This window comes from Ochotona princeps, chromosome 29 (assembly GCF_030435755.1).
Source record: "Ochotona princeps isolate mOchPri1 chromosome 29, mOchPri1.hap1, whole genome shotgun sequence".
In the NCBI taxonomy this organism is placed as follows: Eukaryota; Metazoa; Chordata; class Mammalia; order Lagomorpha; family Ochotonidae; genus Ochotona; species Ochotona princeps.
Genome location: NC_080860.1, coordinates 12,566,877 through 12,591,397, shown reverse-complemented (window position 1 = coordinate 12,591,397; position 24,521 = coordinate 12,566,877). Strand labels below are relative to the sequence as shown.

The 24,521-nt window shown below is 57.6% G+C and overlaps 1 protein-coding gene across 1 annotated transcript; it reads left to right on the top strand.

The window, feature by feature from the left end:
* The first annotated feature begins 3,409 nt into the window (after positions 1-3,409).
* Positions 3,410-22,063, top strand: TRPV4 (transient receptor potential cation channel subfamily V member 4). The gene is made up of 15 exons (XM_012928926.2): positions 3,410-3,998; positions 7,254-7,426; positions 9,016-9,168; positions 9,860-10,000; positions 10,882-11,180; positions 12,353-12,532; positions 13,194-13,352; positions 13,650-13,742; positions 13,899-13,972; positions 14,479-14,644; positions 14,921-14,987; positions 16,542-16,858; positions 19,226-19,353; positions 21,073-21,194; positions 21,777-22,063. Exons 1-15 carry the CDS (start codon positions 3,613-3,615, stop codon positions 21,917-21,919), a joined length of 2,601 nt encoding a protein of 866 aa, XP_012784380.2. The 5' UTR covers positions 3,410-3,612; the 3' UTR covers positions 21,920-22,063.
* Positions 22,064-24,521: the final 2,458 nt, after the last annotated feature.

Below are 24,521 nucleotides of genomic sequence, written 5' to 3'. Positions count from 1 at the left end.
CTGCCTGCGTCCCTCAGGCCTTTCCTGAGGCTCAGCACGTGGTGGATGCTCAGTAAGCTTTCTTGGCTGAGTGAGGAGGAGGAGGATGGTTTCCAACTGATCGTGCCCCTGGACCCTGGGATCCCAACTTTTCTGGGTACACACTGGTGTGAGCCCCACCCCACCCCACCTTGCATCCAAACCAAGAACTTGGGGGCTTGACATGTCCACGCATGCCCCGTGATGACATGCATACAATACTCACACTTCCGAGCTGTGCCCCAGATGGGCACCATGGCCAGCTTGGTGCTACTCCCTACATGGGGGGCCCTAAGAGGGGGTGCCCAGGGGTCAACATGGCATGAGAACCTCTACACCTCCCCACCCCCACTCCTGGAGGCAGCTCACTAGGTCCACATGCACGTACACACACATGGAGAGACAGGAATCAGCACGGCCTTCACACACACACACACACACACACACACACACACACACACACACGAGACACACAGGACCCCCAGGCAGCTTCAGCCCGGCTCCCCGCCTGTGCCCGCCCGCTGTCTCTCCCAGGCCTGGCACGGCTGAGGAATGTGTAATTACAACCTCCAGGGCAAATGAGAACACAGAGTAAACTTTTTCCCTAACCACAGAGAACCGGGCAGTGCTTGGGGAGGGCACGGCCACAGAGCGGCAGGGCCCTGAGTACGTGTGTGTGTGTGTGTGTGAGAGAGAGAGAGAGAGAGAGAGAGAGAGAGAGAGAGAGAGAGAGACGCACACACATGCATGAGTCTGTAGGTGCCTTTGCACTGGGGCGTGCACACTCCTAGGTGTGGGTGGCGTGGTAGGTAGGAGTGCAGTGCTAGGAGTCCAGAGGTCACCTTCAAGGTCATTAATTCCCTGTGAGCCTCTGGCAGCTCAGTTTACCTCCTCATGTTGCCCCCAGGCTCCTGGGATAGATTTTAGGGGTGGAGGGGGCTGCTCTACAATCCAGACTCTGTGTGTGGGGGGTGTGCGGGGAACAGGAAGGGGGACAGGTCAATCAGGGCCGGGTGGCTTTGGTGACAACAATGAAGAATGAATTTGAGAGCCAGAGTCCACCGCGTGATTCCCCACACACCTGGGACTTGCCCGCCTCCCGGAAGCCCTCCGAAGTTGGCACTGTCATTGTCCCCTACGCCCCGCCCCCATTGGGCAGGTGGAGTGACTGTGGCTGAGTGGTTTCCAGCAGCCTAGCAGCGATGCCCCTTCCCTTGGGGCACTTGGGAAGCTTGAACGAGACCCCACCAGAGCTCAGGGTGGTACTTGGCCTGCCGGCAGCTAACCTGAGAGGTTCAGGCCACCTGGGCTGTGCAGCCAGATACCCGGATGTGTCTCTTACCTTGGGTGGTCTCGGGCAAGACACTTAACCTCCCCAAGCCTCAGTCTCCTCATCTGTGAAATGGGAATGGTGGCAGGTGCTTCCTGCTGGGCAAGGTTAGCGCTGTTGGTGGTTGCAGCTGGGTCGTTCTGGGAGTGGAGAGCATTATAAGGCACATTATACCTGTACCTTATACCGTGTGTCATGCCACCCTCCCATCTTTGATCCCGGGCAGTAGTGACAGCCAGATGTATCCCCTGACATCAGTGCCCCACATGCCTGGTCTGGAGTCATCCTGTAGATAGGGTGAAACCGGGGTGTCACACGCTTGGACCAGAGCCTGGCTGGTAGTGGCTTATCGTGACAGCCGTGTAGTCCTGGGGCTCTGAGTAAGATCATCATGGGACTCACCCACGACTATGCAGCAGCGGTAAAACCGAGGTGACTGACGTCAGACCTCCTGTTTTGGAGCTCCCAGAAATCTGGGGAGCCCCTTAGGGGAGAGGGGCTGCAGGCATGTTGTGGAATTAGAGGGACCCTCCCCGGGACCCCTTTGTGGCTTTTGGAGCTTGCTGAGGTGGGGCAGGAGGGGACACATCTCATTTGGCCCCGGGAAGTACCGTGGGCACAGGATTGGCAGCAGAGTGGGGATACACAGTGCCTGATGCTGCTTCTCCTTGCCTAGGGCTCCCAGGGATACCAGTAGGGCTGTGCCTCGGAGAATAAGTCCACCTGCCTAGGCCTGTGTCCCACCCCGCCCTGCCCCCATCGCAAGAGGGCAAGGCGTGTGGGGTGGGGGGCGAGGGCGGATGGTGGAGACCGAGCTCTCTTCTCTTCCTGGCTGGGAGGTGGCAGTGCTGAGAGGGTGTCAGGAAAAGGAAAAAGAGGCAGAGGAGGAGGAGTTGGCTTGGTTTTGTCTTGTGTAAGATTGATTTCTTTGACAAGCAGAGACAGAAAGGCCTTCCCTCTGCTGCTTCACTTCCCCCAAGTGTCCATAGCAGCTGGCTGAACCGGGAACCAAGAACCCCATTCCGGTCTCCTACATGGGTGGCAGGACACCAAGGACTTGGGCCTATCCCCCTGCTGCCTCCAAGGCCACAAGCAGGGAGCTGGACCAGAAGTAGAGCAGCCGGGACTTGAGCCAGTACTCTGATAGGAGATGCCAAGGTCACAAGCAGCAGTGTAACCCGCTGTGCCACCGTGCTGGGCCTGGTCAGTCCTGCTTTTCTGATGGGAAAACTAAGGCCTGATGGAAGACGTGGATGACCATGGCTGAGACAGGAACTAGGCCTGTTGGAACCTGAGCCGCTCACCCTCCTGCCCCCTTAGGGGACGATGAGTGACTGTGCCCCCCTCTTTAATCCCAGGGGTAGTGCTGCCCAGGCGTGAGCTCACTGAGTGCCCTGTGCGGCTCTGAGAAACAGTGTGACCTCTTCCCTCCACACACAGCTGCATGGCTGCCTCAGTGTTTCCATCTGCGAAGTGGGAACCTAGGGAGGAGATGCACGAAGGCTTCCCAGAGAAGGGGACACAGGTGGGTGGGAGTAAGCCAGGCAGGAGTGGGGAGGGGTAGTGCTGTGCAGTGGATTTTATGCACCGGGCGGGGGCAGGGAAAGCTTCAGCTGCTATTCCCCCAAGTGTAGGGCAGGGGTGTGGAGATGGCGCCAGCTGCGGTGGGGACAGCCGTGTTTGCTGCACACCTGCTGTGCCTGTGGGAAGCAGGGGGTTAATGGCGCTGCTCCTTGTGTACCAGGCACAGTGCCAACTGCCCCCTCTTCCCCTCCACCCGCATCCCAGCCAGGGGTACGTGTCTCCCTTGGGGCATGGATACCCCCCAATTTGCAGATGAGAAACCAAGACTGGGAAAGGCTCGCTATGGCTCCGAGTGAGTGGAGTGTAGATTTGAACGCTGTGCTTGGGACTCTGGAACTGGCCTGAGGAACCCCTCTTCCAGGACCAGGGTCTGGTGTGGCCTTGAGGCCTTGCCTCCCACAGCGAGTGCCCCTGCAGGAGCTGGTGGTGCTGGAGTTGCCAGGTCCCTGAATGAAGCTCCTGTGGCAGCTCCCGCCCTGGGCCAGCGGCTGACCGCATCTGGGAGTGGCCGCCCCAAGCCCCTGTCATTACAACGGTGGCTTTGAAGCAACTGGCAGTGGTGCTGTTTTCCCATGTAGGGAGGGGGTTTCCTGGAGCCCCCATTACCAACCCGGCACTGCCCAACTCCTCTCTCATACTCCCCTGCAGGCCGAGCAACGCAGACGGACCTGTGGCCTGGCATGGCCGATCCGGGTGACAGCCCCCGTGCGGGGCCTGGGGAGGCTGGCGAGCCACCCGGGGATGAAAGCGGCACCGCTGGTGGGGACGCCTTCCCTCTCTCCTCGCTGGCCAACCTGTTTGAGGGGGAGGATGGCTCTCCGGGGCCCTCGCCTGCTGATGCCGGCCGACCCGCTGCCCCGGGTGACGCACGGCCCAACCTGCGCATGAAGTTCCAGGGTGCGTTCCGCAAAGGGGTGCCCAACCCCATCGACCTGCTCGAGTCCACCCTGTATGAGTCCTCAGTGGCACCCGCACCCAAGAAGGCCCCCATGGACTCGCTGTTTGACTATGGTACCTATCGTCACCACCCCAGTGACAACAGGCGCTGGAGGAGGAAAGTTGTAGAGTGAGTATTGCTGGCTCCCTGGCCAACAGCCTCTTCTGAATCCACCTGCCCATCCAACCAGGCACCTGTCCATCCATCCACCCACCCATCCATCTACGTATCTGTACATCCCTCTTTTCCTCATGGTAGATCACCCAGCACCCCTCCCTGGGTCTTCTCCATTCCTGGACTTTCAGTAGCTTCCTTGGGGTGCTGGAAAACCATTAACCCTTTTTCTCTCACACAAGAGGTGTGGCTATAAGTGAAGGTGGAGATTGGAGAGAAGCCCTTCCCCCACCCCCCTGTGCAACAGACCTAGTTGGGAACAGGGCACTGCAGAGGCCCTGGGACCACCTTGTGTGGTTCCCCCCCTCCTGGCAGGGGGTCCTGTTGAGCAGTGTCCCCGCAGCCAGGGTTCAGGGGCAAGGGTCTCTGCCTGCTGGGTGTGTTCCTCATCCTGCAGGGCTCTGTTCTTGCAGACCTGGTGCCTGGTGAGGCTGAGCCTTCTTTCGTGGTCCTTTAGGGCGTCCAGGGGTGTCTCTAGGGATCTGGCAGTTTGGGTGTGGGTCTTCCAGGCTCCCAGTCACCTCCACTCTGCCTGCCTGAAGTAGTACCATGTGTGACCCTTTCTAAGTCTCACCCCCTGCCCCTAAGGCGCCCTGAACTGACCCAGACTTGAAAACCAGCCGCTTTCCTTGATAGCTCCTTGAAAACCCCTCCCAGCAACCTCCCAGCCAGGCCTGAGGTCCGCCCAGTCCTCTGGCACCTCTGACTGATGCTGGCTGTTTGTGTTCGGGAGTGGGGACTGGTCAATGCCCTCTTCCCTGCTGGACTGGGCACTTTCTTCCTGAATAATGGAGTCTTTGATTTGTTCCTGTTTTTTTTTTTTCAAGGTTTATTTATTTTTATTGGAAAGGCAGATTTACAGAGAGAAGGAGAAACAGTCAGAGAGAAAGGTCTTCTGTCCGCTGGTTCACTCTGCAGGCGGCCACAACGGCTGGAGCTGAGCTAATTCAAAGCAGGAGCCAGGAGCTTCTTCTGGGTCTCCCAGGCAGGTCCAGGGACCCAAGACTTTGGGCCATTCTCGACTGCCTTCCCAGGCCACAAACAGGGAGCTGGATGGGAAGTGGGGCCGCCGGGCCCTGGACCAGCACCCATATGGGATCCTGGCATGTGCAAGGCAAGGATTTACCCACTGAGCCATCATCCCAGGCCCTTTTCATAGGATTTTTTTTTATTACCATTTATTATTATTATTACTTTGTAATACAGCTCCATAAGCTCTGTAATTTCCCTTATCCTACCCTTAGGTCCCCTCCCCCGACTGATTTCCCCTATATTATTATAATAGTATAGTCCTTCATAAGCAGTCCTAATTCCAGCATTCTGCTGTTTGAGTGTGTCCTGGCATTGTAGGTATCCCTTTTCTTGGATTTTTAAGACATGTTCCTTTAGGGGTTGGCACGGTGGCTCAACAGGGTAATACTCTACGTGCAGGTACTGGCATCCCATATGGGTGCCGGTTCGTGTCCTGGCTGCTCCATTTCTGATCCAGCTCCCCGCTTAGAGGATGGCTCAAGTCCTTGAGCACCTGCACCCACATGAGAGACCCGGAAGACGCTCCTGGCTTCGGATCGGCTCAGCTCAGGCCGTTATGACCATTTGGCAAGTGAACCAGTGGATACAAGATTTTTCACTTTCTGTATCTCTCCTTCTGTCTGTGGATCTGCCTTTCCAATAAAAAGAAATCTTTTTGAAAAAACAGAAATATTCCTTTAAAATATTTATTATAAATGAAATGATTATTGACTATTGTTTTATGATACAGTTCCATAGGCTCCGGGATTTCCTGTTCCCCTTCCTAAGTTCCCTCGCTACCCCACATTGATTTCCCCTGTGGTATTACAACGGGTGGTCCTTCATGAATATTCATAAGGCCATCATGCCATGTGTTTCTCAACATTGCAGGCATGGACAATGTTGGTGAGTTCAGTCATCCTTCTGTCAGGATATTTTCAACTGTTTTACTGGAAGTCCATCTTTGGTCTTGTAAAAAATATTTAATGTTATTTACTTAAAGAGCATAGAGACAGGCAAAGAGCTTCATTCCCTGGTTCACTTTCCAAAAGCCCTCAAGTTCAATCAGGGCCAGGCCAGGCTGAAGCCGGGAACCCAGGACTCCGTCTTGGTCTCCACGTGGGTGGCAGGGTTCAGGCACTGGAGCCCCCTCTCAGGATGCGCATGAGCAGGAAGCTGGAATTGAAAGCAGAGCCGGGACTTGAACCTGAGACTCATCAGAGGTCTGGTTGGATGCTGGTGGGTGCTGTCCATCTGGCCCCCTCCCCACGCTTGGATCTGGAGGTGCTGGAGTAGCCTGGTGGTGGGTGGAGGGGAGGTCCCTGGAGACTGGGATATGGCCGTGCATCCAAGGGCTCCAGGGGCACCTCAGGGAGTCTGGCTTTTATTTGTTGGCTCTAAGCCCAGAGTTCAAGAGCAGGTTCAGTAGGGGCTGCCCCATGGGAGGCTGGGGCAGAGAGGACTCCTGCACACGTGGCACCCTGATCTTTCTCTCCCAGAACCTCTCACACAGCAGGTGCCCAGTTCATGTTTGTTGAATGACTGAGTGTCTCCAAGCCCTCCTCTTGTTGTCTCTTCTTTTTTTTGCTTCCCCTCTGTCAAGTCTTCCTTCCACTTGCTTCTGTAGTGCAGTGTCCCTTTGCACACTTACAAGCTTAGGATGCCCAGGAGGCACTTACTAACACTAGCCACCTTCTTTCTAGCATCTATTGAGTGCTTAGTGTCTGGTGGGTTTGGGGCTAAGTAGCCGCGTTTCGAATGTTTGTTGAATGAATAGATCGGCTGAGGTATGAAATGAACGAAGAAGATGCTTTGTCTTCTAGACCATGGTTTCTTTGTTTTCTCGTCGCCTCTGTCGCTGCGTCTTTCTCAGGCTTTGGTAAGTGCTTCATAGATGACAAATGGATGACTGGGTGGATGATGGAAGAGGGGATGGAAGGAAAGATGTATGAATGCAAGGATAGAGTGGTGGGTGGGTGGGTGGGTGAGAGCAGGTGGACAGATGAATGGACAAGTGTTGCTTGCTGAATGAATGCTCACCGTAGTGTGTTGGCTAAAACCTTCCTTGCTGTTTCCATCCGTCCCTCCCTAGGGCTTCAGCTCTTCCCCACCTCTAACCCACAGGGCCCTAGGGTCGGGGGCTGTTGGGCAAGCAGACACCGAGAGCCCCTCATCATCCTGCTGTCTCACCCCCTCCAGGAAGCAGCCGCAGGGCCCCAAGGCTCCCGCGCCCCAGCCACCCCTGGTCCTCAAAGTCTTCAACCGGCCCATCCTCTTTGACATCGTGTCCCGGGGCTGTACCGCCGACCTGGACGGCCTGCTCCCCTTTCTGCTGACTCAGAAGAAGCGCCTGACTGATGAGGAGTTCCGGGGTGAGTCTCCCCAGGGCAGGCTGAACGCAGGGCCAGCCAGGGAGCTGCAGGAAGGCCTGGCACTAGGGTAACCCCCGCCTCTTTCAGCGTGCTCCTATAAGTGGAAGGGCACTGTCCAGAAGAGCACTGGACAGGGTGTCCTTTGCTGCAGGTCCACGTTGCTTACCCTCTCTGGGCCTCTGCTGTCTCCACTGGCTCATGCATGTATGTAGTCCTTAGGTATGGAAAGGTGGGTGTTGCGGGCAACAGAGTCCACTCAGCAGCTGTCAAGGCCCCTGGGCACCACTGAGGGAATGGGTGACTTTTGAGAGCCTCAGTGTTCCCATCTGTACACTGGGGGTAATAATAGCCAAGTCCTGGCCTCTGAGGAAAGCTCAGTCCAGGGTGCCTGCAGGAGCCCCACTTCCTGTGATGGGAGCTAGGGGCAAATGGGGCATCAGGCCTGGGCTTCGGGCTTCCATTCCTGTGGGCTCTACTGCAGCCATATCCCGGGGGGGAGGTTGTGGGGCCCCTCTATCTCTAGGCTGGGGCTCTGCCCCCACTGCCTGGCTCTCTCCCAGCCCTATGCACTCACCCTGCAGCCCTGTGTAGCCCCCCGCTAGTGCCCCAGACCTTACCTGAAAACCAGGCAAGGGGGTGGGGGTCTGTGAGCGTTGACGAATCCATTGCCAACTGTGTGTGTGCCAGTTGAGCCCTAGTGACTCAGACCCAGGCACAGCCTGACCCCAGCCAGCCATCCTGAACCGGGCCCTCCAGACAGCCAGTGGCACAATGCTTGCCATTTCCTAGGGATTCGTGCAGTCATGGGCCTGAAGCCAGGTGGGATTTGGTCCAGGCAGCGTGGAGTGTGTGGGGTACAGGGTCGTGCCCTGCACACATTTGCAGCCTCTCTTGAGAAGTCTGGGGTTTTTATCCTAGCAGGCTGTGGTGGGAGCTTGGGAGTTGGGTCCTTGCGATTTCAGCTGAGCATATAAGAGCTGGGGTCCCCACGACTAAGAACCCCTCACCTGCTAAGGTTCCCGGCTTTGGCTCTGTGTTCATTGACCTGAAATCCACAGAACCTGGATCTGCCTCTTGAGTGTGTTTCTAGCCAGAGGGTGATGAGCTCATTCCATTCTCAAGGGAGTCTTGCAACCTCCCTCCCCTATCCCCTTTCCTGCCCTCCCTGAAGTTGTACAACTTCCCCAAAGTTGTGCAACCTGCATTGTAGCAGTTGTCAACCTAGGGCCCCCCGGGTTTCAACTGCCCACCTTGGGCAGAGCGCTGCGCCACCTGGTGGCCGAGCCCTGGAACTCCATGTCCCGCCCTAGCTTGGATGATGGCAGCAGGTGACATCACATCCCAGGGCCTCTGCCCCAAACTCTGCGATAGCCTATGTGTGGAGGTGCAAAAGTCCAAATCCAAGGTCTGGTGCCACTTTGGGTCACCCTATTTCACCTTCATTAAAAGTGCATCACCTTGTCAAATAGATATTGGGCACCCTGACAGTCTGGCTGGGGCCCAGGACTTCCGACTCCCTGCCCAATGCTCTGTACCCTTGGACGCACAGCTCAGGATCATGGACTGTATCCCTGCCCTCCCCCCGACAGAGCCATCCACAGGGAAGACCTGCCTGCCCAAGGCCCTGCTGAACCTGAGCAATGGCCGCAATGATACCATCCCCGTACTCCTGGACATCGCCGAACGGACCGGCAACATGCGCGAGTTCATCAACTCGCCCTTCCGCGACATCTACTACCGAGGTGCGGCCAGGGCTGGGCGGGGGCGACACGGGGTGGGGCTGTGGAGGAACCATTCTTGCTAGTGTGAATGGATGGCTGGATTGATGGATAAAAGATGAATCAGTTGGTGGATGGACGAGTGGATGGATGGATGGAAATGGACAGATGATAAATGTATGAATGGATGGATGAGTAGATGGATGGATGGATGGGTAAACGGGCAGACAAATAAATGGGAGAATAATAACTGTTTCTCTCAACTTTGGTGTTGGAGTCTCACAGTCCAGGGTTCCAGGGATCTTGGATGCTTTGAGCCTAGGGATCTGTGAACTCAGAATCCTGGGTCCAAGACAGGATGGTTCTGGCATCTTGGCGTCTGTAGCCCAGAGAGGCAGCATGAATCCACACTCCCTGCTTCTGGGTTCTGCACATCTGTGACTGAGTTGATCTCTCAGCTCCCTGGATGTTAGCATCCAAAGATTACGGATTTCCCAGATTACAAATACCAGATTTGGGAAGACCAAAAATACTGTTGTTTTCTCCATAACTGAAGCATCTGATGAGGCTGACAAATTTCCTTTGCACTTGGCATTCTCCTGCCTAATGCAGCAGGTCCGGGGATGCCATGAACCCAAATCCCACATCCTCGGACACGGACACAGCCCATTCGCTGCCCCCAGGGGCAGCTGACTCTCCCCGTCTCCCACCCCAGGCCAGACTGCTCTGCACATTGCCATCGAGCGCCGCTGCAAGCACTACGTGGAGCTCCTGGTGGCCCAAGGGGCCGACGTCCATGCCCAGGCCCGCGGGCGCTTCTTTCAGCCCAAAGATGAGGGTGGTTACTTCTACTTTGGTGAGCAGGGTCCCGGGGGCAGGGGTGGGTAGGACTGGGTACACATAGGAGCAACCTGGTAATGGAGACGCGGGATCCAGGGTGGCATCTTCAGCCAGGGTGACAGCAGCATTTGGAGTCTGCTAGGCCAGATGGCCCCAGCTGGTTCTGCCTCCTGTGCCCATGTGTACCAGGAGAGCTTGGAGTTGGGGATCAGAATTCAATCCTCACTCTGTTGAGACAGAAAGGCAGAGAGAAACAGAGAGATCTTCCACCTGTTGATTGGCCTCCCGAAGCTCTGCAAACAGCCAGGCTGAATCCAGGAGCCAGGCACTCCATTTGGGTCTCCATGTGGATGCAGAGACCCCAGCTCTTGGGCCATTATCTGCTGCCTGCCCAAGTTAGGAGGCGTGGAGTAGCCAAGTCTAGCACCAGGCATTGCCCTACTAGACATGGTGTCCCAAGTGGCAGCTCCGTCCACTGTGTCCTCCAGCTCTCCTACCCCTGCCCCCTGCATCCACACATCTTAACATGGGGAGAGGGTCGGGTCGCCAGGCCCAAGTCCTGTCACTGATGTGCTGTGTGGGAGTGTCACAGGAAGGCCAGAGAACTATCTTTCCTTCTGTCCTGGCTCCCAGAGGACAGTGTCCCAGGAAGGACTGGCCCCTTCACAGGTTCTTGGCACTCATTATGTCCAAATCACATGGCCATGCCCCTGCATCCCAGCATCACTCATGTGGTGGTGCAGTCGCCACCTGGTGCCTCTGCCTTGAACTGCAGGTCACATGCGGGTCCCCCAGTGTCTCCTGCGGGTCCCCCAGTGTCCCCTGCCTCAGCCCCACCCCAGGGTGACTGACCTCCCCTCCTCCTCCTCCTCGCCCTGTCTCCTGCCCTGCCCATAGGGGAGCTGCCCCTGTCTCTGGCTGCCTGCACCAACCAACCTCACATCGTCAACTACCTGACGGAGAACCCTCACAAGAAAGCCGACATGCGGCGGCAGGACTCGCGTGGGAACACCGTCCTGCACGCCCTGGTGGCCATCGCCGACAACACCCGCGAGAACACCAAGTTCGTCACCAAGATGTATGACCTGCTGCTGCTCAAGTGTGCCCGCCTCTTCCCGGACAGCAACCTGGAGGCCGTGCTCAACAATGATGGCCTCTCGCCCCTCATGATGGCCGCCAAGACGGGCAAGATCGGGGTGAGGTGGGGGTGGGGGTTGGGGGACCCGGGCAACACTGCTCCCCTGCACACACACGCACACACGCACACACAGGGGCTACAGTTGGTGTTCAGCATTTAAACATGTGCCCTCCTCCCATCTTGCCGACCCCAGCTCAAGAACCTGCCGTGGCTCCCAGGTGTCCAGCCAAGCTACCCCACCTTATCCTGCCCCAGTGGATGGTGTCCTCTGCCTCAGTCCTACTGAGTCTCAGGGCTTCAGACTTGCTCTGCCCCCTTTTCGGAACTGCTGGGTGGTCTCAAGACAACCCCCTGGGCCTTACCACACAGGTCTCAGGGCACGATTTCTCAGTCTGGGCAGACTCTGTGCCCCCTGCTATCCGCCCCCCACATGCATGTATTCTGTGATCACTGAGAATGTCTCCCAGTTGCCCCCTCAGGGAGGCAGCCCAGGGGTGGCTGCACCTGTTTTGAGCCCTGTCTCTGCCTCTTCTTCTTTGTGACCTGTCTTCTTTGTGACCTGTCTGTGCCTCAGTTTCCTCGTCTGTAAAGCTGGGGAATGGTAACAGTATAGAGGGGCATAGCGTTGCTGGCACCATCAGAACTGGCCACGGGAGACCCTTAATGAGGAGGCCCCTGGGGGTGGGTGGTGGAGGGAAGGGAATGGGAGTCACAAACCTGTAAAAAAATACCCAAAAAACAAAAACAAGAACAAAAATCTCAGCAGAGATCACAGTGTCTCCATATGTCACTAAATCCCAGGATCGGAAGTCATGGAGAAGATCTGGCTTCACATTGTGACCTGGTTTCCCTGGGCCGTGTGACCCTGGGTGACTCCCCATGTCTGGGTTTCCCTGGATGTACACCACAGGGAGCAGGACCAGTAGTCACTAGCCATAGTCACTGTTCCCGTCCCGACAAGGCTGGGCAGCAGCTGTGTGGATGGATGCCTGGCTCGAGCAGCCAGGGTGCTCGAGGCTGGCCATGGGTTCGACTCCTGCCATCCTGGCCTCAGGGAGCGCCCTTCCCAGCCCCCACTAACTCCTCGGTCAAGCTCGGTGGTAAGAGTAAGGAATCAGGCACAGTGGCGTGAGGAAGGGGTCCAGCCAACAGCAGGCGCTCCACTCCCGGTCTTCGCTCTCTCTGGTGGGCCGTTCCTCCGGCCTCTGACCCTCCCCCTCCACCTCGCAGGTCTTCCAGCACATCATCCGACGGGAGGTGACAGATGAGGACACACGGCACCTGTCACGCAAGTTCAAGGACTGGGCCTATGGCCCCGTGTACTCCTCACTGTACGACCTCTCCTCCCTGGACACGTGTGGCGAGGAGGCCTCGGTGCTGGAGATCCTGGTGTACAACGGCAAGATTGAGGTGGGCATCAGGGCCGGGAGGAGGGAGCCGGGCAAGGGGACCGTATGAAGGAAGGTGCTAGAACAGTGCCTGGTGCTTGGAAGAAGTGTGCAAGACTTGTGGGAGGGTGGAGGGTAGGGAAGTATTGCTGCTGCATCACACACACACACACACACACACACACACACACACACACACACACAGTTCAGCGGTTGGGAACACACTCCCTAAATGTCCCTAACAACTGGGGCTGGGAGCCAGGAGCTCCATCCAGGTCTCCCCTCCTGTCCTCTGCACCCCCTCTCTGTGAGTGGCAGGAAGCCAAGGACTTAAGGTCGCATGTGCCACCTCCCAAGCTGCGCGTTAGCAGGGAGCTGGAGCTCGGGACTTTGTAGCAAAACTGTGTAGGTCATTCTGCTGCCAGGCTGGGATCTGGAGGCCTTAAGAAGGTTGAATCTGTGGGTTCCGTGGGGGCACCAACAGGGCCCTTAAGTAAGGGCTGCTTCCAGTGCTGAGTGCATTCTGAGTATCCACCCCCTCCGGATTCTCCATGCTTCCTTGGGAGTAGCTAGGGACTGAGTTAGGAGACAGAGAATTCTTGGGTGGGGTGGTCCCCGGAAGGCTTGCTGGTGTGGGGAGAGAGGACCACCCCCAGTCCCTCGCTCCTGCCTGCTTCTCACAGAACCGCCACGAGATGCTGGCCGTGGAGCCCATCAATGAACTGCTGTGGGACAAGTGGCGCAAGTTCGGGGCCGTCTCCTTCTACATCAACGTGGTCTCCTACCTGTGTGCCATGGTCATCTTCACCCTCACCGCCTACTACCAGCCGCTGCAGGGCACTGTGAGTGTCTGCCTGGGACTGGGGCGTGGCAGGGTCCCTGTAGGGCACCTGGGGGAAGGCGAGGGGACAGGCTGGGAGGTGCCACCAGCATCCAGGGCCGTGGCTCTGAGCTGGGATGGAAACCCCAGGGGAGGTTGTAGGGGGAGGGGACAGGGCAGGAGATGGCTCCAGGGAGGGGTGAATAGAGAGTATCAGGGAGCCTCTGGATTGGGGGAACAGTGGGGGACAGGGCTGGGAAGCTAAGGGTGAGGAGCCACTGGGTCTCTTCGCCCTACCCCTGCCTCCCCACCCCCCCAGCCACCATACCCTTACCACACCACGGTGGACTACCTGCGGCTGGCTGGCGAGGTCATCACCCTGCTTACTGGACTCCTGTTCTTTCTCACAAGCGTGAGTGCTCCCACCCATGGCTCCTCCTCCACTCCTCCCCACCTTGCACCTTCTCCCAGTCCTGAAGTCCATCACCCTTCAAGGCCTGTTCCCTGTCTTCCTCCAGTCCCTTCTGCTCTCCTCCCCTCCTGACCTCGCCTCCTCCCCCTCTTCCAGATCAAAGATTTGTTCACCAAGAAATGCCCGGGGGTGAACTCTCTCTTCATCGACGGCTCCTTCCAGCTGCTCTAGTATGGAGAGAGGTTTTCCGGGGCGGCGGGGGAGTGATGTGGGGGTTGGCTGGGAGGTTAGTCAGCTGTGGGAGAGGGATTCTGCTGGGAGGGAATTCACTGGGCTGCTCTAACCCCAGACCATGCCACAAAGCCAAGGCCAAGCAATAGGGTGTTCTGGTTAAATAAGTATAAGATGTTGTAGCTTAAGCCTCTGCCTGCATCACCAGCATCCCATATGAGCACAGGTTCAAGTCCCAGCTGCTCCACTTCCAACCCAGATCCCTGTTAACGCACGTGGGGAGGCAGCAGAGGAGGGGCCGAGTCCTTGAGTTGCTGCCTGCATGTAGGAGACCCGGATGGAGTCCCAGGCTCCCGACTTCAGCCTGACCCAGCCCCGGCTGTTGTGGCCTCTGAGGCAGTGATCTTTCCAAACTTTTTTTTTTTTGGAAGAAGCGGTGTGGGGACACGTGTGTCTTGCCAAGGCCTCACAGTCCCCTCCCCTCTCTGGCCTTTCCTGCCTGTAGCTTCATCTACTCCGTGCTGGTCATCGTCTCTGCGGCTCTCTATCTGGCGGGGCTCGAGGCCTACCTGGCTGTGATGGTGTTTGCGTTGGTGCTGGGCTGGATGAACGCCCTGTACTTCACCCGTGGGCTGAAGCTCACCGGCACTTACAGCATCATGATCCAGAAGGTGCCAGCTGCCGGCGGGGGAGTGCTGGGGTGGGGGTGGGGGGGATACGGCCAACTCTTGTGTCCCGCAGTGTGGGGAGCCAGCGGCACACACCCTGTGCCACTTGAAGGTGTCCCCAGACGTGAGGACTCAGGGCTGCTGGCTCACGCTGTGTGACCTTGAGGACAGATGGGTCGAGATGAGGGCAGGGTCTGGGATGCAGCCGTGGGGAGGCCGGTCAGCAGGAGTGTCGTTTTTGTCTCTTCCCTGAACCCCGCCCCCGGCTGGGGTCTTCAGATCCTCTTCAAAGACCTCTTCCGCTTCCTGCTCGTCTACTTGCTCTTCATGATCGGCTATGCCTCAGGTGAGCCCAGGGGACGAGGGCCCTGCAGGGGTGGGGCGAAGACTGGAGCAGTAGCCACGGTCAGGTTGAAGGCCACAGTAGCAGGTGTCTGGGGGTCCTCTCTGTGGGCCCGGCACAGGGCTGAGTATCGCACCTATCCCCCCAACTCAAGTGCCACATGAGAACCGCCTTATCCCCTTGTATAGGTGAGGAGCCGGGGGCTTAGAGAAAGTTCAGTTATTTGTCCAAGTTCAAAGGCAGGGATGTGGACACCCTAACTAATCAGCCTCAACTGCAAGGGAAACCCTCAAAAAATGTGGTAGCTTAACACAACAGCCATTTGTTTTGAAGAAGTTATATTCATTTAGTTGAAGGAGATATGGGGGCTGGGGAGGGGGTCTCTCTATTGGTTCACTCCCCAAGGTGGCTGCAGCAGCCAGGACCGTTAGGAATTTAGCCACCATCCCAGACCTCTCCTTAACGCCCAGGATCTGCCCTTTCTAATAACACCACCTCCTCCATGATGTCATGGCGTGGCTCTGAAGCATTCTGGGACATCCTTGGCATACGCACTGAAGGAAGGCCCACCCATGGGGAAGTGGCCAAGTCCTTCAGCTGGTCCCCAAGGTGGAAGAGAGGGGAGTGACCTGCTGTCAGTGCCCAGCATCTGAAGAGGGGCACCCCACCCCCGAGCCTAGGGCAGGCCACGTTCCCATCTGAGCAGGTTCCTGTGGGGCACCAGCATGCCAGCAGATGTTTGATGGGGTGATAGTGTAACCCACATGCTACCAGGGTTTTGGGGACAGACTTGGCTGGGAAGACAGGGACGACATTGAGCTTCTCTTCACCACCCAAGGGGTAGCGCTGGGAAGAGCTGGGCAGCAAATGAGGGGCTCAGCTGGAGGTTGTGGGAATCAGGGAGGGCGTCCCAGTCCTCCTACCTCCTAATTGTAGAGTCCTAATTGTAGAAACCAAGACAGGAGCTTGGGAGTTAAAGGAGCAATTCAGCTTGTTCCCACTAGGGTGCGCCAGATCTCGAGTCTGAGCCTGGCACAGCCCCAGCGTGGCCCGCCTCTGCGCCCAGGGCAAACATGGCTAATGGATCACAGAGGTGCCCACGGAGCCCTGCTCCACACAGTGGTTTAGCTCCTAGCTCAAAAAGAAACTCTGTGTGTGTGTGTGTGTGTGTGTGTGTGTGTGTGTGTGTGTAGTGGTAATAGGAGCATAGAAAGACCGTGAGTGAACAAGCAAGCCACCATTGCTTGTTCCCAAGACCACTAAGAGTGCAAGGCATCCCTAGAGGCACTGCCAACCTCTGGGGCCAGGTGCTTCTGTGTGCATAGGGAGAGATGTCCAGTGCCCTGCAGGGTGCTGAGCAGTGCCCCAGGCCGGTACCCATCTGGCTCTAGACATTGCCTGGGGGCTGAGGATTGCACCCCCTCCCCAGGTGACCAAGACCTCTGCCTGAACAAGGCAGCGCACGGGGTGGGGTCAGGGCCTAGGTTGCGGGGCCACTGGCTCTGCCTCCACATGTCCTCCCCGACTCAGCAGAGGCCGCCCCCGCCCCTCCCGCAGCTCTGGTCTCCCTGCTGACGCCATGTGCCAACCTGAAGGTGTGCGATGAGGCGCAGGGCAACTGCACGGTGCCCACGTACCCGGCGTGCCGCGACAGCGAGACCTTCAGCACCTTCCTGCTGGACCTCTTCAAGCTCACCATCGGCATGGGCGACCTGGAGATGCTGGGCAGCGCCAAGTACCCCGTGGTCTTCATCATCCTGCTGGTCACCTACATCATCCTCACCTTCGTGCTGCTGCTCAACATGCTCATCGCCCTCATGGGCGAGACGGTGGGCCAGGTGTCCAAGGAGAGCAAGCACATCTGGAAGCTGCAGGTGAAGCTTGCAGCATACCCTCCCACCACGCCCCTCCCTCCAAGCCACGCCCTCCCACCACGCCCCTCCCTCCCTCCAAGCCACACCCTCCCACCACGCCCCTCCCTCTCTCCAAGCCACACCCTCCCACCACGCCCCTCCCTCCCTCCAAGCCACACCCTCCCACCACGCCCCACCCTTTTCATCAAGCCACACCCCATCCCCCAGTAGTCCTGTTGGGCAGACCCCCTCATGTCATGCTGCCTCCATTTCCCTGTCCATGGGATGGGCACTCCAAGGCTGCTCCCTCCTTGCCAGAGCTGCTCTGGAACTCCAAGGCAGACTTTCTGCCTGCCCCTGGACTTCATGCCTGTGGTCCAGCTCGAAGTGCAGCCAGCATAACTTAAGACACAGCCAACCTCAGAATCTCTTGGGCTATTGACTGCGCTGCTGTACCACACAGGGAGGGCGCCATGGTGTGTCGGAAGGACCAGTCTGCCTGGCTCACCGGCCTGGAAGCTGGAAGGCGGCATGAGCAGGTGCTGGCATGGGCTGAGGACTGCTCCCCATGCGGCAATGTGGCAGTGGGCATCCTCTGGGCACTGGCTCTGGTCTCTTCCTCCATGTGTGACACCACACACTGCCATCCCCGGGGACACCAGTCACCTCCCACACCCTGGGGGACACATCCCAGCCCCTGTCGCTGGGCCTCCACAGGGGCCCCTATGCTGAGCCTAGCACCTTCCCAGCCCCAGCCTGACCCAGGGGACAAAGCTGGCATGGGGCTGGGCCACACCAGCACTGAAATCCCTCTGGGGGCTTTTATCTTTACATTTTAGTTGGAGCAGATGTAAGAGCATTGTACATATTGACAGGAGGACATGTGATATTTTTGTGTAAGATTTATGTATTTTTTTTTTTTTTTAATTTGAAAGGCAGAGTCACAGAGACAGGAGGAAAGACAGAGAGAAAGAGAGGCTTCCATCCACTGGTTCAGTCTCCAAAATAGCCACAGTGGCTGGAACTGAGCTGATCCAAAGCCAGGAGCTTCTTGCAGGTCTCCCACATAGGTGCAGGAGCCCAAGCACTTCCCCAAGCCCTAAGTGGGGAGATGGATTGGAAGTGGAACAGCTGGGACTTGAACTGGCACCCGTATGGGAAGCCAGTGCTGCAGACAGAAGCTTAACGTGCCACACCATGGTACTGTCCCCCAAGTAATGTTTGTCTGCATATCCATCGGGGTTCACGTGCCTGTCCCCCCAAACACTGGCCGTACAGCTCAGTGGTGGCTCTAGGCCCTCCTCCCGAGGGGAAACTCACCTCTGCACAGCCCTGGTTAGTCCCAGGGAACCGCTGCCTTCACCTCCCAGCAGGTTTTCTGCCACCCGAAGAGCGGGTATCTGCTCCCAGGCAGGTGCAGCTGACATACCCGCCACAGGGAGCCAGCGTGGGGCCTGGGAGCAGGGGGTGCCCGTGTTTCCTCAGACTCTGCATCTGCTCTAAGCTTTCACCCCTAGGGCTCAGGTCCCTTGGCCTCAGTTTCCCCTCTGGGTATAAGTCTAAAGATGCAGATTGATAGGTTACGGGCTGGATCTGATGAGCCAAGGTTTTTCCCCTATGGTCTACCATCTTTTTTTTAATCATAAGTTGCTTTTATTTGTTTATTTTGAAAGGTAGGGAGAGAATGAGGTGAAACTAGTTCACTCCTCCCTGACCCCCCCCCCCCATACCAAATGTCCACAATGTTAGAGCTGTGCCAGGTGGAAGCCAGAAACCTGGAACCCCATCTGGATCTCCCACACGGGTTTAGGTCCAAAGCCCTTGGGCCATCCTCCATTGCTCTCCCAGGCGCATCACCAGGGAGCTGGATCAGAAGTGGAGCAGCGGGACTGGAACCAGCGCTCTGACATGGCTATCTTGGAGTTACAGGCGGTACCTTAACCCACTGTACCACTGTACTGGCCCTAGACTGCCATGATTTCAGACAAGTTCATGGACAATCTCAAAGACATTGCCCATAGATTCCTGGCTGGGAAATGCTAGAAGCCTGATGGCATGGGGCCCCACCTTCCTGCCTCCACACGGGGCACTTGCTGCCTGCTTGGCTGCAGACCTCACCCTTCCCTAAGTGCCCCAAGCATGACGTAGCAACTGCCGTGTCCTGGGCTGCAGCCTTTCCAGGCCCAAATCTGCACCACACATTGGTTTCCTGCTGTGCACCTGTGGGTACTGGGATGAGTAACCCAGCTTCCAGGGCCAGCGGGAGCTGGGAAGCCTGCTTCTCGACCTTCTCATAGCCCGTCGCCTGGGGTGTCACTGGGCAGTAGGTGTGGGCCAGGGGAGACTCACCATCTGTTTTCCTCCCTCCCTGCCTGCCACCCCCCACAGTGGGCCACCACCATCCTCGACATTGAGCGCTCCTTCCCTGTGTTCCTGCGGAAGGCTTTCCGCTCCGGGGAAATGGTGACCGTGGGCAAGAGCTCGGATGGCAGCCCGGACCGCAGGTGGTGTTTCCGGTAAGGCCTGTGGGCGGTGGTAGACCCTGCACCCTGTCTTCTGGCTCCTGCCCATGGCAACTCCCAGAGCCATGAAGGGCCCTGATGAGTAGCACCAGGGTTCCATTCTACCTGGTGGTCTTAGGCAAGCTGGTTGACTGTTCTCGGGCTCAGTGTGTTCATCTGTGAAATGGGAGCAAAAAGAGTACCTTCCCCAGCAAGCACAGAGGGAGGGTTGGCCAATGCCTGTGATACGTGCACGGGGCTGCCCACTGGCTTTTTGGGGAGACATGGAGACAGAGCCTCCCCCTCTGCCCACCTAGCAGTGAGGTGCATGGGGGTGCTGTGGTTAAAATGGGAAACTGAGGACTCAGCGGCTCCCAGGGCTTGAGACCTTACTCAGTGTATCTCACAGTGTGATTCCGTGTTCTGAGTACAGGGGATGTGCCAATTCCCAGGGGAGTCTCTCAGCGAACCTTCTAAGGGAACTGACATTGTTTTCCAAGATTTATTTATTTGAAAATCACAGTAACAGAGAGAGAGAGAGAGAGAAATATCTTCCATCTGCTGGTTCATTCCCCTAAATGGCTACAATAGCCTGGGCTGGGCCAGATCCTTCCCAGTAGCCAGGAGTTTCTTCCTGGTCTCCCACATGGATGCGGGGGCCTAAGCACTTGGGCCATCCTCCACTGCTTTCCCAGGTGTATCAGCAGGGAGCTAGATTGGAAGTGGAGCAGCTAGGACTTGAACTGGCACCCGTGTGGGGCCTCAGTGCCTCCTCTGTGAAGCAGGAACAGCCAAAGTATTTTTCTTGCTGAGTCCTGACACACAGCTGCTCTTCTGGCCCAGCCATGAGCAGTTCTGGGACTGATTTGGACCAAAAGATTGCAGCCTCCCATTACCAGGCTGTCCTGATAGAAACGGGGGGATGTAGTCGAGACAGAGGGTGTCCATGAATGCATGAGTGTATCAAGAAAATGCGGTCTTCTCCGCCTCCACAGAGCGGGATGTTATCTGGCCTTCAAAAGGCATCAAGTTCTAGTGCACACTTGATGGGTAAACCTTGAAAACACGCCCCTGAGTGGAAGGGGCCGGGCTCACAATGGACGAGTGATCCCACAAATGTAAAATATCCAAAGGTGACAAACCCATGGAGACAGGCTGTTCGTTAGCAGGTGCAGGCATTTGGGGCAGCAGTTAAGCCATGTCTTGGGATGCTCACGTTGCGTATCAGAGTGGATGCGATATGGAACTCAGTGGATTGAGTTCCAGTTCCTCTGCTTCCCATCCAGCTTCCTGCCGATGCACACACCCTGAGGAGGCTGCCATGTGATGGCTCCAACACTCTGCTTCCCAGATGGAGTTCCCGGGCTTCTGGCTTGGTCTGGGCCCTGCCCTGGTTATTGTGGGCCTTCGGGAAGTGAACCAGTGACTAGAAGATCTTTCCAATAAAATGCCAGAAAAAAAAAAAAAGTTGATTAGCAGTTCCTGGAGGCTGGTAGGAGGTGGGGGAAGGGAGGAAGTTGTTGCTCCCTGGAGGAGAGAAATAGTATTTGGGCCGATAGAGAGTTCTGGAACTAGACCAGGGTGATGACCGCAAAATCACATGGAGCAGTGGCAGATCTTGTGGCATCTACATGTTTGCCCAGAATACAGACAGCAGGGGAAGAAGGTGTGGGCTGTCTCGCAGGGGCTCCCCACATTGCCCAGCTTGCCAACTGCCTGCTCTGGCACCGCCAGGGTGGATGAAGTGAACTGGTCTCACTGGAACCAGAACTTGGGTATTATCAACGAGGACCCGGGCAAGAACGAGACATACCAGTACTATGGCTTCTCGCACACCGTGGGCCGCCTCCGGAGGGGTGAGTGTCCACAGGCTCTGGGCCAGGAGGGGCCCTGGCCTGCTCCTGTAACCCATTTGCTTTGAGCTGTCTTAGCTCCTTTCTGGGAGGGACTCAGTGGCCATGTCTGTAGAATGGGCGGGTGAGAAGGCTAGACCCAGGGCAGCTCCCCTGTGTGGCTCTGTGATGGCAACAGGGTTGGGCAGTGGGCTGGTGGAGGAAGAACATGATCCCAGGGGCACTGCAGTGTCCAGAAGCCCCTTGTTCTCCCACTGAATGATGAGTGCTGGAGACGCAGTGGGTGTTCCAGGAGTGCGGAAGGAGACTCCAGCTCCTCCCCCTCCTCCACCCCTCCCACCGCCCAGGTGCCCCCTGGTGGGCACTGTCACCTCTCAGCCCACATCTGCCTCTGTAAAATGGACATTTAGGTCACCACAGAGTGCCCGGCACACAGCAGGTGCTCACGACATGCACGTCTGTCTCCTCCCCTCACCCCTCCCGCCTACCCCCTGCACAGATCCCTGGTCCTGCTGTACACAGCAGGTGCTCATGGCATGCTTGTCTGTCTCCTCCCCTCACCCCTCCCGCCTGCCCCCTGCACAGATCGCTGGTCCTCGGTGGTGCCCCGTGTGGTGGAACTGAAGAACAACTCGAACCCCGAAGAGGTGGTGGTACCCCTTGCCCACTTGGGAAACCCCAGCTGCCCCGGGCACCCACAGAGTTACTCCCCACAAGTGGCGAACTGACAGTGTCACCCCCAGTCCAGGGGCTGTGGGCAGGGCCCAGTCTCCCACCTGCAGCCTGACCCAGCCCCTTTACCTGCCTGTCCTAGTCCACCTGCATTGTTGCAGCACCTCCCAGGTCCCTGTGACCCCCCCAGAGGCGAGGGCTGATGGGGCTGCTGGGCCCCCCGCTCCCCACCCAAGTACAGGGCTCCTGGCCACTGGCCTCACTCCCATGGAGTGACATCAGCCAACACCAGGATCCCCCCCACCTCAGGCAGACCCCTGTCTGCCTCTCCATTATTTATTTGCTCTGCTCTCAGGAAGGCTGTGTGACTCATCCCCTCACTGCACCCACCCTCAGCTGGCCCCTGGCAGAGGCCTGAAGATGCTGTGCCAGCCACACTGTCTGGCTGAGTCCCTAGCCCCATCCTACATCCACTCCCTGTGTGGGTGTATGTGTGGGGAGAGAGGCGGTCCTCAGAGTGGGGCCACTTCCCTGGAGTGTGTGGGCTTCATCGGTGCTCAATAAATGGTTCATTCATTACCAGTGGAGATGCTGGGGGGAGGGTGACACCCAGGGCTGCAGAAGTCTGTGGTGGGATGAGAGTGACAGGAAGGACAGGGGCTGTGGAGGGTATCAGCAGGTATGATGCTGGGGGCGGGACGGTGAGGATGGCAGCAGTGGCCTGTGACATGGGCTGTGATTGGCATGGTCCTAGGCGTGGACAGAGAGGAAGGGAAGGGTGGGGAGGACTGGGGAACATGAGGTGTGCCCCCTACAAAGGACAGAGATGCTGCGGGTGACAGCCCTGGGCATGGCAGAGCAGACATGGGGATGGCTGGCATGGAGTGAGGGACAGTGGTGGTGGCCCTCATGGACTGGAACTCACATTGGGGCTGTAAGGCACTCCCTGGGAACCCGTCTTCCTGCTCTGGCCTCGGGAGTATCCTCTCCAGAGCTGTGAGCACCGAACTAGAGCTGCAAACAGACCCCGTCCAGGCCCTCCTCCAAGGTGGTGGTGAGCTGGTTTTTTAATTTTTATTTTTGTTTAGTGTTTCTGGGTCTGAGACATGCCCACGTCCATTACTCCATCAGAGATGTAGAAAAGGCATCTATATCTGTTATCTGACCACCCACCTACCTGATAATATAGCAGATGCCGTGTGGCAGCAGGCTGCAGCTTCCAGCATTGAGGACGGCAAAGGCTGTGTCCCACCTGAAGGTCTTTGGTGGTTTCAGCGACTTTCAGTTAGAGATGCACCTGTTGGGGCTCCCTGGGTCAGCACTGGAGGAGGTTTCTGGGATTCCAAGATTAGCCACTGGGGGTCGCTGTGGTCACACTCAGGGAAACTTGCAACCTGAGGCTGTGATGAGAACCCCTGGGGGCCCCCACCCCCAGGTGTGACCCCAGCAAGGGGAAGAAGGGGGCCTGGCTGTGTTCAGGCAGCTGGCATCCTCTCTCTGAGCCTCTTTCCTCTTTTTTCAGAGCAGGAAGCCCACCTCCGGGCCTCTTTTGGGGCCTCCGCCTTCCTTCATGCCTAGGTAGGTGTGGTGGTCCATGGCCGGCAAGGCTGTGGGGGCCCCAGGAGTGAGGCCCAGTGCGTGCAGGTCAGGGGTGAGTCCAGTCCTTAAGCCACGAGTCCTCATGTTGGAGTTGGGGAAACTCGAGGCCCCAGGTACAACATGAGGAACATTGCCCGGAGTCCACTTGACCTCTTGGGATGTTCATAGGCGGGAACACACATGCAGGGGACCCAGAGAGCAGGGTCAAAGCCAAGAGGGTCTCAGCTGCAGGACTTGCCATAGCATTTACTGCTCTTGTGGGATTGCCACGTCTCCCACAGCAGGGCTCTGCTTCCATTTCTCAGACTTTTCTGATCCGGAAGCACTTCCCAAAGAGACTAAGGAGGTCAGCTGGCCTGGTGAGGACCGGACCAGCACAGCTAACTTCCCTGCCCTTTCCTGGCTCCGGGACCTAGGAGAGCGTTGACACCCCCATCTCCTGTAGGTTCAGCTGTGCGTGGCCCTCCAGACGCTGACGGGGCTGCGTCCGTGTGAACCCGTCGGAAGCTGGAAAGACACTGAATGTGATGGGGAGGTCCCTGCCACAGGGAGAATTAGCTGCCACTGTCCTCTCTCCCTCCCCCGGCCACTGTCTTGGCCAGCTGCTGCTGCTGCTGCTGACTTTGTAGAGGAAAGCCTCCTTTCCCTGTGAGTTACTCACCCACCGCCCTGGCCACTGAGGGAGCGTGGTGGGCTGGGGCCGGGCGGGATGTGTGTGCAGGGGGAGGAGTCTCTAAGGGCACGCAGCCACGCGCAGGCGCCGTGCAGCGCAGGTGGAGCCGGGCACAGGTGCAACGCAGCGTGCGTTTCAGAGTAAGGCTCACAGCGCCGGGGAGTAGCTGCGGGTTGGAAAGTTGCTCGCTTGAGGTCACATTCAGGAGTTGCTGCCTGGCCTGGCTTTCCCTTCCTGGAAGACTGCAGCGTGGACTAAGGGTGAGGAGTCACCCCAGAAACGTGAGTGTGCCCTTGCTTGTGTCCCAGCCTCACGCCTGCTGGGGAGCCCTGAGTGGTCTGTGCAGTGTGCATGATGGTATCAGACCTGGTAACATGCCAGCCACA

Excerpts from the sequence above, each read along its gene's own strand:
- TRPV4 (XM_012928926.2), top strand. The coding sequence starts at position 3,613 with ATGGCCGATCCGGGTGACAGCCCCCGTGCGGGGCCTGGGGAGGCTGGC. Across the intron at positions 14,645-14,920 it reads ACAGCATCATGATCCAGAAG|ATCCTCTTCAAAGACCTCTT; the intron begins GTGCCAGCTGCC and ends TGGGGTCTTCAG. Across the intron at positions 21,195-21,776 it reads CGTGGGCCGCCTCCGGAGGG|ATCGCTGGTCCTCGGTGGTG; the intron begins GTGAGTGTCCAC and ends CCCCCTGCACAG.